This window comes from Pangasianodon hypophthalmus, chromosome 13 (assembly GCF_027358585.1).
Source record: "Pangasianodon hypophthalmus isolate fPanHyp1 chromosome 13, fPanHyp1.pri, whole genome shotgun sequence".
Taxonomy (NCBI): domain Eukaryota; kingdom Metazoa; phylum Chordata; class Actinopteri; order Siluriformes; family Pangasiidae; genus Pangasianodon; species Pangasianodon hypophthalmus.
This window is the reverse complement of record NC_069722.1, coordinates 1301907-1323207: the sequence shown is the minus strand read 5'-3', so window position 1 is coordinate 1323207 and position 21301 is coordinate 1301907. Positions and strand designations below refer to the sequence as shown.

Sequence of the window (21301 nt, the reverse complement as noted above, 5' to 3'; positions counted from 1 at the left end):
TTGCATTGCACTTGGTGATGTAAAGCTTGGATGCAGCCGCTCGGCCATGGAAACCCATTCCATGAAGCTCTCTACGCACTGTTCTCGAGCTAATCTGAAGGCCACACTAAGTTTGGAGATCTGTAGCTACTGACTCTTCAGAAAGTTGGTGACTTCTACGCACTGTGCGCCTCAGCATGCGGTGACGCTACTCTGTGATTTTACGTGGCCGACCACTTCGTAGCTGAGTTGCTGTTGTTCCCAATTGCTTCCACTTTGTTATAATACCACTAACAGTTGACCATGGAATATTTAGTAGTGAGGAAATTTCACAAATGGACTTATTGCACAGGTGGCAACCTATCACAGTACCACACTTGAATTCACTGAGCTCCGGAGAGTGATCCATTCTTTCACAAATGTTTGTAGAAGCAGTCTGCATGCCTAGGTGCTTGATTTTATACACCTGTGGCCATGGAAGTGATTGGAACACCTGAGTTTTTTTGCCGGGAGTTTCTTGCCTGCGTCGGCGTCTTAACTATACTGTTTCTTTCTTTTTTAAATCAATGATTTTGCCCTATCATTTTCTTCCATCTTCCATCCATCTCTTGTATGTTTCACGTTCTCTTGTACCGTATTTTGATTTTTTTTTCTCTCGAAGAGCGCTTTTGTATTTTGTCAAGACAGCGAGCGGAGAGCATCCACACTGGATCCACGCTGTCTAAAATAATATCAAGTCAAGTCAAGTCAAGTGGAGTTTATTGTCATTTCAGCCATATACAAGTACATAGTGAAATGAAACAATGTTTCTCCAGGACCAAGGTGCTACATAAGATGACACAGAACGACACAGAACTATGGGGACTACATCAATTAAAAATAAAGTGCACAAGTGCAAACGTGCGGAAGCACAAGACAGTACAATAACTACAACGCCAACAAGTACGCAGTTCTGTTTGAAAGTGACCAAGTGACAATAGTGCAAATAATACAGAGTTTGATATAAATAGCTGAAGTAATGTAAACATAATGGTATTGTATTATGTGTAAACATAATAGTAGCAGCAGCAGCATAAAACATGTGCAAAACGTGTAAAACATGTGCATGGAGGATGTTCAGTTGTGTGTATGTGTGTATATGTATGTGTGTGTGTGTGTTCCTTCCTTCAGTCCAGTTCTAGGTGTTGAGGAGTCTGATGGCATGAGGGAAGAAACTATTGCACAGTCTGGTCGTGAGGGCCCGAATGCTTCGGTACCGTTTACCAGACGGCAGGAGGGTGAAGAGTGTGTGAGAGAGGTGTGTGGGGTCATTCACAATGCTGGTGGCTTTGCGGATGCAGCTGGAGGTGTAAATGTCCGAGATGGAGGAAAGAGAGACCCCGATGATCTTCTCAGCTGTCCTCACTATCCGCTGCAGGGTCTTGCGATCTGAGACAGTGCAATTCCCAAACAAGGCAGTGATGCAGCTGCACAGGATGCTCTCAATAGTCCCTCTGTAGAACATGGTGAGGATGAAGGGTGGGAGATGTGCTTTCCTCAGCCTTCGCAGAAAGTACAGGCGCTGCTGGGCTTTTTTCGTTATGGAACTGGTGTTGAGCGACCAGGTGAGGTTCTCACAAAGAAACTTGGTGCTCTTGACGATCTCCATGGAGGAGCTGCCAATGTTCAGCGGAGAGTGGTCACTCTGTGCTCTTCTGAAGTCAACAACCATCTCTTTAGTTTTGTCCACATTCAGGGATAGGTTGTTGGCTCTGCACCAGTCCGTTAGCCGCTGCACCTCCTCTCTGTATGCTGACTTGTCGTTCTTGCTGATGAGACCCACCACGGTCGTGTCATCAGCGAACTTGATGATGTGATTTAAGCTTTGCATTGCTACACAGTCGTGAGTCAGCAGAGTGAACAGCAATGGACTGAGCACACAGCCCTGTGGGGCCCCAGTGCTCAGTGTGGTGGTGTTGGAGATGCTGTTCCCAATCCGGACTGACTGAGGTCTCCCGGTCAGGAAGTCCAGGATCCAGTTACAGAGGGAGGTGTTCAGGCCCAGCAGGTTCAGCTTTCCAATCAGGTGCTGAGGAATGATTGTATTGAATGCTGAACTAAAGTCTATGAACAGCATTCTAACATAAGTGTCTTTATTGTCCAGGTGGGTGAGGGCCAGAAGGAGGGCGGTGGTGATGGCGTCATCTGTTGAGCGGTTGGGGCGGTAAGCAAATTGCAGGGGGTCCAGTGAAGGGAGGCAGCAGGGTCTTGATGTGCCTCATGACGAGCCTCTCGAAGCGCTTCATGATGATGGGTGTAAGTGCAACGGGACGGTAGTCGTTGAGGCAGGACACTGAAGACTTCTTTGGCACGGGGACGATGGTGGTAGCCTTGAAGCACGTCGGAACAACGGTGCTGCACAGGGAGATGTTGAAGATGTCCGTGAAAACATCTGCCAACTGGTCTGCACATCCCCTGAGCACCCTGCCAGGAATGTTGTCTGGTCCAGCAGCCTTTCGTGGGTTAACTCTGTGTAGAGTCTTCCTCATGTCGGCTGTGGTTAGACACAGCACCTGGTCATTGGGAGAAGGGGTGGTCTTCCTCGCCGTCACGCCGTTCTGTGCCTCGAACCGAGCGTAGAAGTCGTTCAGCGCATCTGGGAGGGAGGCATCACTGTCACAGGCAGATGGTGGTGTCCTGTAGTTTGTGATGTTCTGGATGCCCTGCCACATGCGCCGTGTGTCTCTGCTGGCCTTGAAGTGGTTGTGGATTCTCTGAGCGTGTGTGCGCTTTGCTTCTCTGATGGCCCGGGACAGTTTGGCGCGCGTTCCTCAGTAGCGCGCGGACCTCTGCAGTCATCCACGGCTTCTGGTTGGAGCGTGAGGTGATGGTCGTGGAGACGGTGATGTCATCAATGCACTTGCTGATATAGCAGGTCACTGATGTTGCGTATTCCTCCAAGTCGGTGAAGTCTCCGTCAGTTGCCGCTTCCCTGAACATGTGCCAGTCAGTGTGTTCAAAACAGTCCTGAAGAGCAGAGATGGCTCCTGCTGGCCAGGTTTTCACCTGCTTCAGAACCGGTTTGGTTCGTTTGGAACAAATATCAACCCACCCATAGTGGTGGTTACACTTGATTTAATACTAACATTCAATATTAAATATTAAATAGGATTAAATATAGAAAATATAGTCTCATTTCCGCAGTCTGAAGCTATCTCAGATCATTACCTCATCTCATTTAAAATGTGTCTTAATCATAATATATGCACCTCACCACACTACCGCGTCAAACGTACTTTCACGTCAACAACTGCACAGAGTTTTATCAGTAATCTCCCAGATTTATCAACCATGATTGGATCACCGTCTGATCCCAAAGAACATGACCAGGCAACTGAATGCTTAGAATCAAAGTTCTGCAACTCGCTATATAAGGTAGCTCCACTTAAAAGAAAAATAATTAGGGAGAAAAAGCTAGCACCCTGGTATAGCGATCACACACGAACTTTAAAACAGACCACTCGAAAACTAGAATGTAAATGGCGTCAAACTAATGCAATAGTATTTCAAATAGCATGGAAGGAGAGCCGTCTGAGCTATAGGAAAGCTCTTAGTGCTGCTAGATCAATGTATCTCTCCACCCTAATTGAAGATAACAGAAATAATCCTAGATTCTTATTTAATACTGTAGTAAAATTAACTAGGAATAAAACCACAATAGAAACACACACACAATCATTATATAGCAGCAATGACTTCATGAATTTTTTCAATGGTAAAATTGAAAATATAAGGCAAGAAATTCAGACTACTAATTTAAAACCGGACAGTTTTATAACTAACCCTGTAGATGATAATATAATAATCTCAGATCAGCAATTACAATGTTTTACTCCCCTTGAAGAGACTGAACTAATTTCACTAATTTCATCATCAAAATCATCAACCTGTATGCTAGATCCTTTACCTACTTGTTTCTTCAAACAGATAATTCCTGAAACAATCAAACCTCTTTTAAAGATAGCCAATGCTAAGGGAAGAATTGATTATGTACCTAAATCTTTCAAATTAGCAGTTATCAAGCCCTTGATTAAAAAAACCTGACCTTGACCCCTGTCAGCTGTCTAACTATAGACCAATATCAAACCTCCCCTTTATCTCCAAGGTCCTAGAAAAGGTTGTAGCACAGCAGCTATGCTCATACTAACATACGAATAACAGTCAGGATTTAGCCCTCATCATAGCACAGAGACAGCACTGGTTAAACTTGTAAATGACTTACTACTGGCCTCTGATCAGGGTTGTGTCTCCTTGCTTGTGCTGCTTGACCTTAGTGCAGCTTTTTTTTTACCATTGATCATGCTATTCTCCTCGATAGACTAGAAAATGTAGTAGGCATTAAGGGAACAGCCCTTTCCTGGCTCAGGTCTTATTTGACTGATTGTTATCAGTTTGTAAACGTAAATGGTGACTTCTCTTCTCATACTAAGGTAAAGTTTGGTGTCCCGCAAGGCTCTGTTTTAGGCCCACTGCTCGTTTCTCTATATATGCTACCTCTGGGCAAAATTATTCGTAAACATGGCATTAGCTTCCACTGTTACGCTGATGACACACAGTTGTATGTTTCAGCAAATCCAGATGACAGATACCAGCTTAATAAAGTTGAGGAATGTGTAAAAGACATTAGAAACTGGATGCTTATTAACTTTCTCTTACTTAATTCTGACAAGACAGAAGTACTTGTACTAGGACCACATGCAGCTAGAAGTAAGCTTTATGATTACATAATGACTCTGGATGGCCTTTCTGTTTCATCATGTGCAGCAGTAAAAGACCTTGGTGTGATTATCGACTCTAGTCTTTCTTTTGAAGCTCATGTAGATAATATAACTAGGATCGCTTTCTTTCATCTCAGAAATATTGCTAAAATAAGAAATATATTGTCACTACACGATGCAGAAAAATTAGTTCATGCTTTTGTTACTTCTAGGTTGGATTATTGTAATGCCTTACTGTCTGGATGCTCCAGTAGATGCATAAACAAGCTCCAGTTAGTCCGGAATGCAGCAGCAAGAATCCTTACTAGAATCAGAAGATATGACCACATCACCCCTATCTTATCCACACTGCAGTGGCTCCCAATCAAATTTCACATTGATTATAAAATACTACTATTGACCTATAAAGCACTAAATGGACGCGCGCCACAGTACCTGAGTGAACTTTTGGTCTTTTATGATCCGCCACGCCTACTCAGATCAAAAGGTGCAGGCTATTTTTGGTACCTCGAATAATGCGTGCTACAGCTGGGGGTAGAGCTTTCTCTTACAAAGCCCCACAGTTATGGAACAGCCTTCCACTTAGTGTTCGGGACTCAGACACAGTCTCAGTGTTTAAGTCTAGGCTGAAAACATATTTGTTTAGTCACTATACAATGTATAGAGTGTTGTGGTGAACTGGATGTTTGGATGCTGTCGCCCCCCCACTCTCACGCGTTCACTCAGGTTTGTCGACGGTGGAATGGCTGGCTGCCTATTGTACTGTAATGGCTTGGGACTGCGGTTGCTGTGGTGGCTTTGGGGCTGCAGTTGCCACGAGCACCTTCATACTCAGGACTCCATCAGTGGACAGTGAATAGATTTTAACCAACCGGACTTCTTGCAAAAACTGTGATGAATTTACTGGCTGCACAATTGCATTATTTGTCCATATAGTACACAATAATAGAAGGGATTTATTTATAATTGCACTATCCGTTGCACCCAGATGAGGATGGGTTCCCTTTTAAGCCTGGTTCCTCTCAAGGTTTCTTCCTCATATCATATCAAGGAGTTTTTCCTTGCCACCGTCACCTCTGGCGTGCTCATTAGCGATAAATTCATATGTTTACAATATATTTTTTGTGAATCCATTTATTTCTGCAAAGCTGCTTTGTGACAATGTCCATTGTTAAAAGCGCTATACAAATAAAATTTAATTGAATTGAATAATTTGGAGGGGTGTCCCAAATCATTATGGGGCCTTTACACCTAGGAACCAGGCTTAAAAGGGAACCCATCCTCATCTGGGTGCAACGGATAGTGCAATTATAAATAAATCCCTTCTATTATTGTGTACTATATGGACAAATAATGCAATTGTGCAGCCAGTAAATTCATCACAGTTTTTGCAAGAAGTCCGGTTGGTTAAAATCTATTCACTGTCCACTGATGGAGTCCTGAGTATGAAGGTGCTCGTGGCAACTGCAGCCCCAAAGCCACCACAGCAACCGCAGTCCCAAGCCATTACAGTACAATAGGCAGCCAGCCATTCCACCGTCGACAAACCTGAGTGAACGCGTGAGAGTGGGGGGGCGACAGCATCCAAACATCCAGTTCACCACAACACTCTATACATTGTATAGTGACTAAACAAATATGTTTTCAGCCTAGACTTAAACACTGAGACTGTGTCTGAGTCCCGAACACTAAGTGGAAGGCTGTTCCATAACTGTGGGGCTTTGTAAGAGAAAGCTCTACCCCCAGCTGTAGCACGCATTATTCGAGGTACCAAAAATAGCCTGCACCTTTTGATCTGAGTAGGCGTGGCGGATCATAAAAGACCAAAAGTTCACTCAGGTACTGTGGCGCGCGTCCATTTAGTGCTTTATAGGTCAATAGTAGTATTTTATAATCAATGTGAAATTTGATTGGGAGCCACTGCAGTGTGGATAAGATAGGGGTGATGTGGTCATATCTTCTGATTCTAGTAAGGATTCTTGCTGCTGCATTCCGGACTAACTGGAGCTTGTTTATGCATCTACTGGAGCATCCAGACAGTAAGGCATTACAATAATCCAACCTAGAAGTAACAAAAGCATGAACTAATTTTTCTGCATCGTGTAGTGACAATATATTTCTTATTTTAGCAATATTTCTGAGATGAAAGAAAGCGATCCTAGTTATATTATCTACATGAGCTTCAAAAGAAAGACTAGAGTCGATAATCACACCAAGGTCTTTTACTGCTGCACATGATGAAACAGAAAGGCCATCCAGAGTCATTATGTAATCATAAAGCTTACTTCTAGCTGCATGTGGTCCTAGTACAAGTACTTCTGTCTTGTCAGAATTAAGTAAGAGAAAGTTAATAAGCATCCAGTTTCTAATGTCTTTTACACATTCCTCAACTTTATTAAGCTGGTATCTGTCATCTGGATTTGCTGAAACATACAACTGTGTGTCATCAGCGTAACAGTGGAAGCTAATGCCATGTTTACGAATAATTTTGCCCAGAGGTAGCATATATATATATATATACATATATAGGTGTAAAGGCCCCATGCATTGTCATGACTGTATTTGTTTTTATAAATAGGTAAAACATTGTGATTACAAGACACAAGATTGTTTGTTGTCACACATCTGTGTTGGGGGTAACAGTAATGAATGCAGATATAATACAGTGATACATTACGGTTTGTGTGGAAAAATAGCAGGGTAGCAGCAGGGACCTTTCACCCACATATGAAGAGTGAAGAGCTCTCTGATGGCAGAAGGAAATAAGCTCTTTCTGAAGCAGCATGTTTTTGTCATCACGAGTCTGTGTCTTTAGCTAAATGGGAGATTGCACTGATGGTTGATCATATACAATTATTTTTAATGCCTTGTGCACAATGCGGTACTCTTGAAAGTCCAATAAAATAATGGTTTACATTTGCAACTTCAGTTCACTGTGGGCTTTGTTGGCACAACCACGAAGCCCACACAACCTACAGAAAATTTCTGTAGCTACGTGTGGTTTTTATTTTCACAGCCTGAGTGAACGCATGTCCATTAGATCAGAATATCAGACTGAATATTGCTTTCAAAAACTCTCTTTGGTTCTAAAGAAAGCTGTTAAATTAACATAAATCATATGTGTTTTGTTCTCTACACACACTATAAACACTCTACCAGTTCTGTACATCTAAGGTAATCTGAAAGCACTGAAAAATAAACAAATCATGAGCAAAACGTACCAAAATGTAAGGTTTGAGCAGCTAGAATTCAACAGCATTGCAATGTAATAATTAATAATCTCAGCCTAACACACTACACACACTCACGCATATAATGCACACTTTTGTTCAAGCCCCTCCAAATTTATAGACCTATTTATAGACCTATAAATCGTCCTGCCCCATGTCTTGCACATGGGTATAAATACCCCATGTAGAACTAAAGAAGAACATTTAAAAGGTTCTAAAGAGTTCATTTTGAAGCTCCATTTAAAGTGCACAGGTTATATCTGCTCTCACACACATCAAGGTAAGTGAAACGAGCCCTACATTTGAAATAAGTCCACTTTTAATGGACATTTTCATAACTTGTTTTTTTTTTCAGTCTCGTATATTGACTATTTGAGCAAATCTATTGAATGGTAAATATATTTCTAAATTATTGTCACAGATTAGGAACTATGTTTTGGGGTCTAAATCATATAATCTAAATCATGTAATTATAAGCTACACAATGCTGATATCTATCTATCTTTCTATCTATCTTTCTATCTATCCATCTATCTGTGTGTGTATATAAATATATATATATATATATATATATATATATATATATATATATATATATATATATATATATATATATATACACACACACAGTCAGGTCCATAAGTATTCGGACAGTGACAATTTTGGTAATTTTGTCTCTGTACTCCACCACAATGGATTTGAAATGAAGCAATCAAGATGTTACTGAAGTGGAGACTTTCAGCTTTAATTCAAGGGGTTTAACAAAAATATTGCATTAACTGTTTAGGAATTACAGCCATTTTTTAGAGAGTCTCTCCATTTTCACAGGCTCGAAAGTAATTGGACAAACTAATATAATAATAAATATTACGATTATTTTTATTACTTGGAGGTAAATCCTTTGCAGTCAATGACTGCCTGAAGTCTGGACCCCATGGACATCACCAAATGCTGACTTTTTCTCCCTTGAGATGCTTTGCCAGGTTTTTACTGCAGTCATCTTCAGTTGCTGCTTGTTTGTGGGTCTTTCTGCCTTCAGACTTGCCTAAGTGAAAAGCAGCTCGATTGGGTTGAGGTCAGGTGACTGACTTGGCCATTTAAGAACATTTAATTTCCAAGCTTTTGGTTTGCTTTTACAGTATGTTTTGGGTTGTTATCTATCTCTACTGTGAAGCGCTGTCCTATCAGTTTTTCAGCATTTGACTGAATCTGAGCAGAAAGTAGCTCTATACACGTCAGAATTCATCCTCCTACTTCTATCGGCAGTCACATGATGTGTTATGCTTTGGATCATGAGCCCTCCCTTTCCTTCTCCATACTTTTCTCTTCCCATCATTCTGGTACAAGTTAATCTTGCATCAGAACTGGTCAGGCTTTTTTTTAAGAGGTTTTTTAGCAAAGTCTAATCTGGCCTTTCTGTTCTTGAGTGTTACCAGCAGTTTGCATCTTGAGGTAAACCATGTGTATTTGCATTCATGTAGGTGGCTCTTGATTGTAGACTTTGACAATGATATGCCTACCTCCTCCAGAGTGTTCCTGACTTGGCTTGATGTTGTGAAGGGGTTTTTCTTCAATAAGAAAAGAATTCTGCAATCATCCACTTCAGTTGTTTTTCTGTGGTCTTCCAGGCCTTTTGGTGTTGCTGAGCTCGCCAGTGCATTCCTTCTTTTTAAGAATGTACCAAATTGTTGATTTGGCCCTCCTAAATTTTCTGCTATCTCTCTGATAGGTCTGTTTTGGTTTTTCAGCCTAACGATGGCCTCCTTCAATTGCATCAACAGCTCTTTGGACTGCCCTAGTGGGAGTTCCCATAAACATCTATGAAATGCAAATTCAACACTTGGAATGAGCTCCAGACCTTTCACTCCTTAATTTATCATGAAATATGGAGGAAACAGGCCACAGCTGGCCATGAAAATGCTTATCAGCCAATTACTTTTGACCCTGTGAAAATGGAGGGACTCTGTAAAAAAATCACCAATGTATATGTATAGGTGAAAAGGCCTCATACATTGTCATGACTGTATTTTTTTTATAAATAAGTACATCAAACAATTACAAGACACAAGATTCGTTGCCACACATCTGTGTTGGTGGTGGTAATTTGGTTCACTAAACAAAGTGCAAGACAAAATGTGCATGAATGAAATATACATTAATGAGTCAGTACAAATTTTGCCAAAGCCTGATGGACTGATGGTATCGATGGATTAAACAGCAGCAGCAGTGGTAACTGAAGTTGATGGGTAACAGTGTTGAATGCAGATATAACACAGTGATACTTTCGCAGTATAGACTGTGAGTAGCAGGGACTTTTCACCCACGTCTGAAGAGCGAAGAGTTGAGTTCTCTGATGGCAGAAGGAAAGAAGCTCTTTCTGAAGCAGCATGTTTTTGTCATCAGGAGTCTGTGTCTTTAGCTAAATGGGAGAGTGCACTGATGGTTGAACATATCCAATTATTTTTAAGGCCTCGCACACAATGCCTTACTCTTGGTGTGTGAGTCAGTATTGCTGTACCAGACAGTAATGCAGGATGTCAGCATACTTTGGATCATTGCTGAGTAGAACTGTATCAGCAGCTGCTTCTATACTCTACAATTCTTCAGTGTGCAGAGGAAGTAGAGCTCTTTTGCGCTTTCTTGATGATGGTGGTGATATTGAGAAATGCAAAAGTGCATGATCAGTATTAGCAGGTGTTACACAAGCATCTGTTCCTGTGGCCTGAAACTCACTTGTGCTGTGTTAATTTTAATTTATCATAAAGGAGACAGATTTATTTTATTACAGATGCTAAATGAACACCATAAAAGTGGTGTAAGTATGTTTTGTCTATGCAGTGAAGTAACTTAATTTTTTTTTTTTATATATTTACAAATTTGAATTTTTTAATACAGAAACACGACACAGTGAAAGTCCAGCCATGCTGCAGACACTTCTGATTTGGGCTGTCTTTGCCAATTTTCTCCCTCCTCCAACCAGCCAGACCTGCTTCAAGGCCAATGAGTCTCAGTGTCGCAATGTCGACTTCGCTCCAGGATCCAACCTAGCAGGAGAAGGCTTTGACATCACCACCATGCAACGGAAAGGGGCCTTTGTCATTGACATGAGCTCCTGGATCCAGAACAACTTCTGCACTCTGTGTAAAAACCCCTACATGGGAGGTCAAGTGCAGAAGCTCCCAGTTTCTGTGGTGGACTGGAGACCAAGTAAGAAGTGCAAAATGAAGGTGTCCAGCTCTGTCTACCAGTCCAGCGAGGCCCTGGTCAGTTCCAGCACCTCTTCTATTGAGAACAACTGGCAGTCAGACTTGCAAATAGTAACTCCAAAAGTTCAGGGATCACTGATGCTGGCAGGCAGTAACTCCAAGCTGGCCGAATATTCAATGCAGAAAACCAAAAAAGACAAGTTCAGCTTCACCAGTCATGCTGTCTCTTGTGGATACTACAAGTAGGATGTGAAAATTTGTATTTTGACAGTGCCTTCTAACGTTGATTTCTATTTAATCATACAAATACAGCATCATTCCTCATTGTTTTTGACTTATACTTTATGGTCTGTCTGTTAGATACAGGGTTTCGAGCCATCCACTCCTGCACCCAGAGCTGATTAATGAATTCGGAAGTCTCCCTGAGACATATGATGAGTCTACAAAGCACCTCTATTTCAGGCTGATTGACAAGTTTGGTACTCATTATATCACAAAGGTGAATGAGATCATTGTTTTCCACAGACTTTGAAGCAGTCTCGTCCACCTCAGTTATAAAGTAGTCTATTTATGAAGAATGAATACAACTTCACAGTTTCAGAATGAATACACGTGTGCTTTTGTTGACTGGAAACACTGTGGCTGTGTGCAGGTGACTCTAGGTGGAGAGGTTCATTCTGTGACCAGCATCAAGGAGTGCCAGGCGTCCCTGCAGGGTCTGAGTGTGGACGAGGTGAAGATGTGTCTGGATGTGGAGGCTTCTGTCAGTATGGGAATAGCTGCAAACCTGCAGACTGAGGCTCATCACTGCAAGCAGGCCAAGGACAAGACTCTGAACAAAAAGAGCTTCTCCAGCAGCTTCAGTGACAGGTTTGTATCTCTCATCACTCACACTTTCTCTCTCTCTCTGTAACCAACTTATTGTTGATATTGTTGCAAATCACTGTTGATAAATAAGGCACCCAAATAAACATTTAGTTCAGCTGGATAAATTATTCCAAACATACATAAAATATTGGATGATTCCAAAAACGTGTTTTTATCATCTTCAAAAGGGAAACAGATGTGATTGGTGGCTACACACAGAGTGTTGACCTCCTTTTCTCATCAACTAATGACCCAAGGGCCTATAAGGAGTGGGTCTCATCTCTGCCCGCTCACCCTGATGTGCTTTCCTACTCACTCGAGCCCCTTCATGAGTTGCTGCTGGCGAAGAAACCAATCCGAGTGCATTTGCGCAATGCCATCAAGGACTACATCCTCCAGAGGGCTCTGTTAAAAAACTGCACAAGCCCATGTAAGACCGGTGTGAAGACCAACCCTGAGGAGCCGTGCAGCTGCAGCTGCCACAACAACCCAGGCGTGGCCCTCAACTGCTGCCCCACTCAGAGAGGATCTGCTCAAGTCACCGTAACTGCGATCAAAGCCACAGGTTTATATGGAGATTACTTCACTCAGACAGACGGATTTGTCAAGATCCTCCTCAACGGACAGATCCCCAGAGGCCAGACATCTGTGATCCCGGATAACGACTCACCCTACTGGGACTGGGATTTCCATCTTGGAACTATGGACATTACTCATTTCAGCAGCGTGAAGCTGGAGGTGTGGGACGAGGACAGTGATTCAGATGATGACCTTCTTGGGGCATGCAACGTTCCACTGAAATCTGGAGTGGAGAAGAATGCCTGTGCACTCAATCACGGAGTGCTGTATTATAAAGTGCAGGTGAAGTGCATCCCTGGATTGGCTAGTCCTTCGTGCACAGAGTACAATCCCTCTCCCATGGAGGCACAGCTGGAGAAACTGTACGTCTCCCGGAATGCTCGCCCGATTCCCAGAGGTATGCTGCTGGAGATGGGAGTGCTCCTCGATGAACGCATTCCCCACTTCAACCAGAGCAACATTCGCAAAGTTAAAGGTCTTGAATTGTAGACCAGTTGTGTTCTTTGTGCATCTATTGCATATTCTCATCATAATGTTTAAAGTAGAACAGGTGCACATAATATTGGCGTATTATTACTAAACCTTTCCTGCTCATGTGTGATGCCTTTTGCCTTTTTGAAAGCTTAATAAATGTCTCATGAAGCAAAATGTTGTGGAAATATTCTTGATGAAATTTAGATGTTGTGTTGAGAATACAATCAAATAATGGTTTACTTTTGCAACTTTTAAAAAGCATCTTCACACTGTTGGCACACCCACAAAGCCCACACAACCTACAGAAAATTTGTATAGCTATGTGTGTTTTTTATTTTCACAGCCTGAGTGAACACATGTCCATTAGATCAGAATAACAGATTGAATATTGCTTTCAAAAACTCTCTTTGGTTCTAAAGAAAGCTGTTAGATTAACATATGATTTATGTGTTTTGTTCTCTACACACACAATAAACACTCTACCAGTTCTGTACATCTAAGGTGCTCTGAAAGCACTGAAAAATAAACAAATCATAAGAAAAACGTACCAAAATGTAAGGTTTGAGCAGCTAGAATTCAACAGCATTGCAATGTAATAATTAATAATAACAGCTTAACACACTACACACACTCACGCATATAATGTCAAACTTTTGTTCAAGCCCCTCCAAATTTATGGACCTATTTATAGACCTATAAATCATCCTGCCCCATGTCTTGCACATGGGTATAAATACCCCATGTAGAACTAAAGAAGAACATTTAAAAGGTTCTAAAAGATTCATTTTGAAGACCCATTTAAAGTGCACAGGTTATATCTGCTCATACACAAGTCAAGGTAAGTGAAACGAGCCCTACAGGAAATAAGTCCTCTTTTAATGGACATTTTCATAACTCGTTTTTTTTCCAATCACGTATATTGACTATTTGAGCAAATCTACTGAATGGTAAATATATTTCTAAATTATTGTCACAGATTAGGAACTATGTTTTGGGGTCTAAATCACTGTAATTATAAGCTACACAATGCTGATATGTATATCTATCTATATCTATCTATCTATCTATCTATCTGTATATATATATATATATACACACACACACTTATATATATATATATATATATATATATATATATATATATATATATATATATATATATATATATATATATATAGATAGTCAGTAAGTATTTGGACAGTGACAATTTTGGTAATTTTGCCTCTGTACTTCACCACAATGAAATGAACTACATGAATGAAGCAATCAAGATGTGACTCAAGTGTAGACTTTCAGCTTTAATTCAAGGGGTTTAACAAAAATATTGCATTAACTGTTTAGGAATTACAGCCATTTCTTTTACAGAGTCCCTCCATTTTCATAGGCTCAAAAGTAATTGGACAAACTAATATATTAATAAATATTAGGATTATTTTTATTACTTGGAGGTAAATCCTTTGCAGTCAATGACTGCCCGAAGTCTGGACCCCATGGACATCACCAAATGCTGACTTTTTCTCCCTTGAGATGCTTTGCCAGTTTTTTACTGCAGCCATCTTCAGTTGCTGCTTGTTTGTGGGTCTTTCTGCCTTCAGGTTTGCCTAAGTGAAAAGCAGCTCGATTGGGTTGAGGTCAGGTGACTGACTCGGCCATTTAAGAACATTTAATTTCCAAGGTCTTGGGCTGCTTTCACAGTATGTTTTGGGTTGTTATCCATCTCTACTGTGAAGCGCTGTCCTATCAGTTTTTCAGCATTTGACTGAATCTGAGCAGAAAGTACAGCTCTATACACTTCAGAATTCATCCTCCTACTTCTATCGGCAGTCACATGATGTGTTATGCTTTGGATTATGAGCCCTCCCTTTCCTTCTCCATCCTTTTCTCTTCCCATCATTCTGGTACAAGTTAATCTTGCATCAGAACTGGTCAGGCTTTTTTTAGAGGTTTTTTAGCAAAGTCTAATCTGGCCTTTCTGTTCTTGAGTGTTACCAGCAGTATGCATCTTGATGTAAACTGTCTGTATTTACATTCATGTGGTTCTTGATTGTAGACTTTGACAATGATATGCCTACCTCCTCCAGAGTGTTCCTGACTTGGCTTGATGTTGTGAAGGGATTTTTCTTCAATAAGAAAAGATATATATAAGCGTTGAGTTCTCCGATGGCAGAAGGAAATAAGCTCTTTCTGAAGCAGCATGTTTTTGTCACTGGGAGTCTGTGTCTTTAGCTAAATGGGAGATTGCACAGATGGTTGATCATATCCAATTATTTTTAAGGCCTGGTGTGTGAGTCAGTATTGCTGTACCAGACAGTAATGCAGGATGTCAGCATACTTTGGATCATTGCTGAGTAGAACTGTATCAGCAGCTGCTTCTGTACTCTACAATTCTTCAGTTTCCAGAGGATGTAGAGCTTCTTTTGCACCTTCTTGATGATGGTGGTGATATTGAGAAGTGCAAAAGTGCATGATCAGTATTAGCAGGTGTGACACAAGCATGTTTTCCTGTGGCCTGAAACTCACTTGTCCTGTGTTAATTGTGCTAAAAACAAACCTAGCCGGCCGGCTCTCCCGTCCATCCTGCTCTCCAATGTCTGCTCCCTGGACAATAAATTGTATTACATCCGACTCCAGCAAACTATGTCGTGTGAATTCAGAGACTTCTGCGTGTTTGTTTTCATGGAGACGTGGCTCAGCGACAGAGTTCCGGACGCCGCCATTCAGCTAGACAGGCTAGCCTCATTTCGTGCCAACAGAAACACAGCTCTGTGTGGTAAGGCTCGTGGCGGCGGCTTGTGTGTTTACATCAACACGGAATGGTGCAAGAACTCAGTGCTAGTTTCTAGTTACTGCTCATCGCTGGTGGAGTTTGTGACAGTTAGATGCAGATAATTTTTTTACCATGGGAATTCACCACTGTCCTCTTAATCGGTGTGTACATTCCCCCCAGCGCTAATGCACTAATGCGCTCTGTGAACTGTATGGGGCTATTAGCGAGCTGCAGAATTCAAACCCTGACGGACTGTTTATTGTTGCTGGAGATTTCAACCATGCAAATCTCAAGTCAGTGCTCCCTAAATTCCATCAGCATGTGGACTTTGCAACAAGAGGGAAGAATATGCTGGATCTTGTTTACACAAACATCCCTGGCGCGTATCGGGCAGAGCCCCGCCCCCACCTCGGCTACTCAGATCACATCTCTGTTATGCTAATCCCAGCATACAGACCACTCGTCAGACGCTCTAAACCGGTTCTGAAGCAGGTGAAAACCTGGCCAGCAGGAGCCATCTCTGCTCTTCAGGACTGTTTTGAACACACTGACTGGCACATGTTCAGGGAAGCGACAACTGACGGCAACTTCACCAACTACAGGATAATATCACCTGCCTGTGACAGTGATGCTTCCCTCCCAGATGCGCGAGGAAGACCACCCCTTCTCCCAATGACCAGGTGCTGTATCTAACCACGGCCGGTGTGAGGAAGACTCTACACAGAGTCAACCCACGGAAGGCTGCTGGACCAGACAACATTCCAGCTGGCAGATGTTTTCACGGACATCTTCAACACCTACCTGAGCAGCACCGTTGTTCGGATGTGCTTCAAGGCCACCACTATCGTCCCCGTGCCAAAGAAGTCTCCATTGTCTTGCCTCAACGACTACCGTCCCGTTGCACTTACACCCATCATCATGAAGTGCTTTGAGAGGTTCGTCATGAGGCACATTAAGACCCTGCTGCCCCCCTTCACTGGACCCCTGCAATTCACTTACCACCCCAACTGTTCAACAGATGACGCCATCACCACCACCCTCCATCTGGCCCTCACCCACCTGGACAATAAAGACACTTATGTTAGAATGCTGTTCATAGACTTTAGTTCAGCATTCAGTACAATCATTCCTCAGCACCTGATTGGAAAGCTGAACCTGCTGAGCCTGAACACCTCCCTCTGTAACTGGATCCTGGACTTCCTGACCGGGAGACCTCAGTCAGTCCAGATCGGGAACAGCATCTCCAACACCACCACACTGAGCACTGGGGCCTCACAGGGCTGTGTGCTCAGTCCACTGCTGTTCACTCTGCTAACTCATGACTGTGTAGCAATGCACAGCTCGAATCACATCATCAAGTTCGCCGATGACACGACTGTGGTGGGTCTCATCAGCAAGAACGACGAGTCAGCATACAGAGAGGAGGTGCAGCGGCTAACGGACTGGTCCAGAGCCAACAACCTGTCTCTGAATGTAGACAAAACTAAAGAGATGATTGTTGACTTCAGAAGAGCACAGATTGACCACTCTCCGCTAAACATCGGCAGCTCCTCTGTGGAGATCGTCAAGAGCACCAAGTTTCTTGGTGTTCACCTGGCGGAGAACCTTACCTGGTCGCTCAACACCAGTTCCATAACTAAGAAAGCCCAGCAGCACCTGTACTTTCTGAGAAGACTGAGGAAAGCCCATCTCCCACCCCCCAACCTCACCATGTTCTATAGAGGGACTATCGAGAGCATCCTGAGCAGCTGCATCACTGCCTGGTTTGGGAATTGCACCATATCGGATCGCAAGACCCTGCAGCGGATAGTGAGGACAGCTGAGAAGATCATCGGGGTCTCTCTTCCCTTCATCACGGAAATTTACACCTCCCGCTGCATCCGCAAAGCCACCAGCATTGTGGATGACCCCACACACCCCTCTCACACACTCTTCACACTCCTGCTGTCTGGTAAACGGTACTGAAGCATTCGGGCCCTCACAACCAGACTGTGCAATAGTTTCTTCCCCCATGTCATCAGACTCCTCAATACTCAGAAACTGGACTGAAGGAACACACACACACACACACACACACACACACATACATATCTACACACACAACTGAACATCCTCCATCCTCTCTGCAATTTTTTTGCAAGTTTTTGCACATGTTTATGCTGCTATAAATACTCATTATATTATACTGTTCATAGGCTGCTAGTCTTATGTTTACACTTAAGTTTACACTATTTCAACTACTTATATTGTACTCTTGTACTCTTTGCACTATTTGTCACTAGGTTCACGTTTAAACAGAACTGTGTACTGGTTGGCACTATTGTCATTGTACTGTCTTGTACTGTCTTGTGCTGTCTGCACTTGTTTGCACTTGTGCACTTTATGTATATATTATGTAGTCCCTTGTAGTTCTGTGTTGTTCTGTGTCATCTTATGTAGCACCTTGGTCCTGGAGAAACATTGTTTCGTTTCACTATGTACTTGTATATGGCTTCACGGCCAATGAGTCTCAGTGTCACAATGTGGACTTGTTTTGACAGTGCCCTCTAATGTTGATTTCCAATTACTTATACAAATACAGCATCATTCATCATTGTTTTTGACTTCTACTTTATTGTCTGACTTCTAGATACAGGGTTTCACAAAGGTGAATGAGATGATTGTTTTCCACAGACTTTGAAGCAGCCTCGTCCACCTCAGTTTTAAAGTAGTCTATTTATGAACAATGAATACAACTTCACAGTTTCAGAATGAATACACATGTGCTTTTGTTGACTGGAAACACTGTGGCTGTGTGCAGGTGACTCTGGGTGGAGAGGTTCACTCTGTGACGAGCATCAGGGAGTGCCAGGTGATCCTGGAGGGTCTGAGTGTGGACGAGGTGAAGATGTACCTGGGACAGGTGATCCCAGGTAACGACTTGCCAAAATGGAACAGGAATTTCAATCTTGGAATTGTGGACCTTAATCAGTTCAGCAGTGTGAATCTGGAGGTGTGAAGACAGCGATTCAGATGATGACCTTCTCGGGAGGAGCACTGTTAAATTGAATTCTGGAGTTGAGGAAAATGTCTGTCCACTCTATTACGGAATGCTGTATTATAAAGTGCAGGTGACATGCAAACCTCTGTTCTTTGTGCAGGTATGGCATATTCTTGTCAGTTATCATAATGTTTAAAGTAGAATAGGTGCACATAATATTGGCACATTATTACTAAACCTTTCCTGCTCATTTGTGCTGCCTTTTGCCTTTCTTCAGTTGACAATTCTTCAGTTTCCAGAGGATGTAGAGCTGTTTTGCGCCTTCTTGATGATGGTGGTGATATTGATAAGTGCAAAAGTGCATGATCAGTATTAGCACATGTGACACAAGTATCTGTTCCTGTGGCCTGTGTTAATTTTAATTTATCATAAAGGAGACAGATTTATTTTATTACAGATGCTAAATGAACACCTTGAAAAGTGGTGTATGTTTTGTCTATGCAGCAAATTAAATTAAATTTTTTTAATATTTACAATTCTTAATTTTTTAATACAGAAACACGACACAGTGAAAGTCCAGCCATGCTTTAGACTCTTCTGATTTGGGCCGTCGTTGCTAATTTGCTCCCTCCTCCAACCAGCCAGACCTGCCTCAAGGCCAATGAGTCTCAGTGTTGCAATGTGGACTTCGCTCCAGGATCCAACCTAGCAGGAGAAGGCTTTGACATCACTACCATGCAACGGAAAGGGGCCTTTGTCCTTGACATGAGCTCCTGGATTCAGAACAACTTCTGCAATCTGTGTAAAAACTCCTACATGGGAGGTCAAATGCAAAAGCTCCCAGTTTCTGTGGTGGATTGGAGACCAAGTAAGAAGTGCACCATGAAGTTGTCCAGCTCTGTCTACCAGTCCAGCGAGGCCCTGGTCAGCACCAGCACCTCCCATATTGTGAACAACTGTCAGTCAGACTTGCAATTAATACCTCCAAAAGACCAAGAAATCAATGTTACTGGCAGGCAGTAACTCCAAGCTGGCCAAATATTCAATGGACAAAACCAAAGAAAACAAGTTCATCTTCACCAGGCATGCGGTCTCATGTGGATACTATGGGTAGGATGTGAAAAATTTGTGTTTTGACAGTGCCCTCTAATGTTGATTTCTATTTAATTATACAAATACCCCATGTATTCATCATTGTTTTTGAGTTCTACTTTATGGTCTGACTTCTAGATACAGGGTTTCGAGCCGTCCACTCCTGCACCCAGAGCTAAATAATGAATTCGAAAGTCTACCTGAGACATATGATGAGTCTACAAAGCACCTCTATTACAAGCTGATTGACAAGTTTGGTACTCACACAGAGTGTGAAGCAGCCTCGTCCACCTCAGTTTTAAAGTAGTCTATTTATGAAGAATGAATACAACTTCACAGTTTCAGAATGAATACACGGGTGCTTTTGTTGACTGGAAACACTGTGGCTGTGTGCAGGTGACTCTGGGTGGAGAGGTTCACTCTGTGACCAGCGTCAAGGAGTGCCAGGTGATCCTGGAGGGTCTGAGTGTGGACAAGGTGAAGATGTACCTGGGACAGGTGATCATTTGGCACGACTTGTCAAAATGGAACAGGGATTTCAATCTTGGACGAGGAGCACTGTTAAATTGAATTCTGGAGTTGAGGAAAATGTCTGTCCACTCTATTATGGAATGCTGTATTATAAAGTGCAGGTGACATGCAACCCTCATTTGACTGGTTCTTCGTGCTCGAAGTACAATCCCTCTCCCATGGAGGCACAGCTGGAGAAACTGTACGTCTCCGGGAATGCTCACCCGATTCCCAGAGGTATGCTGCTGGAGATGGGAGTGCTCCTTGATGAACGCATTCCCCGCTTCAACCAGAGCAATATTCGCAAAGCTAAAGGTCTTGAATTGTAGACTAGTTGTGTTCTTTGTGCAGCTATTGCATATTCATGTCAGCTATCATAATGTTTAAAGTAGAATAGGTGCACATAATATTGGCACATTATTACTAAACCTTTCCTGCTCATTTGTGCTGCCTTTTGCCTTTTTCAAAGCTTAATAAATGTCTCATGAAGCAAAATGTTGTGGAAATATTCTTGATGAAAGCTAGATGTTGTTTTGAGAATACAATCAAATAATGGTTTACATTTGCAACTTTTAAAAAAGCATCTTCACACTGTTGGCACAACCACAAAGCCCACACAACCTACAGAAAATTTGTGTAGCTATGAGTGGTTTTTATTTTCATAGCCTGAGTGAACACATGTCCATTAGATCAGAATATCAGACTGATTAGTGCTTTCAAAAACTCTCTTTGGTTCTAAAGAAAGCTGTTAGATTAACATAAATCATATGTGTTTTGTTCTCTACACACAAAATAAACACTCTACCAGTTCTGTACATCTAAGGTAATCTGATAGCACTGATGAATAAACAAATCTTAAG

The 21301-nt window shown here is 42.2% G+C and overlaps 1 protein-coding gene and 1 pseudogene across 1 annotated transcript; both read left to right on the top strand.

Annotated features, from left to right (window-relative positions):
* The first annotated feature begins 8188 nt into the window (after window positions 1-8188).
* On the top strand, window positions 8189-13251 carry LOC113528092 (perforin-1-like). The gene is made up of 5 exons (XM_034309720.2): window positions 8189-8246; window positions 10862-11414; window positions 11533-11671; window positions 11825-12042; window positions 12228-13251. The coding sequence occupies exons 2-5, from the start codon at window positions 10888-10890 to the stop codon at window positions 13105-13107; spliced, it is 1764 nt and encodes a 587-aa protein (XP_034165611.2). The 5' UTR covers window positions 8189-8246; window positions 10862-10887; the 3' UTR covers window positions 13108-13251.
* A 2478-nt stretch (window positions 13252-15729) lies between these two features.
* On the top strand, window positions 15730-20770 carry LOC113528236 (perforin-1-like; annotated as a pseudogene).
* Window positions 20771-21301: the final 531 nt, after the last annotated feature.

Coding starts and splice junctions, on each gene's coding strand:
- LOC113528092 (XM_034309720.2), top strand. CDS start 10,888: ATGCTGCAGACACTTCTGATTTGGGCTGTCTTTGCCAATTTTCTCCCT. Junction 11,415..11,532: donor GTCTCTTGTGGATACTACAA/GTAGGATGTGAA, acceptor TCTGTCTGTTAG/ATACAGGGTTTCGAGCCATC. Junction 12,043..12,227: donor TCCAGCAGCTTCAGTGACAG/GTTTGTATCTCT, acceptor CATCTTCAAAAG/GGAAACAGATGTGATTGGTG.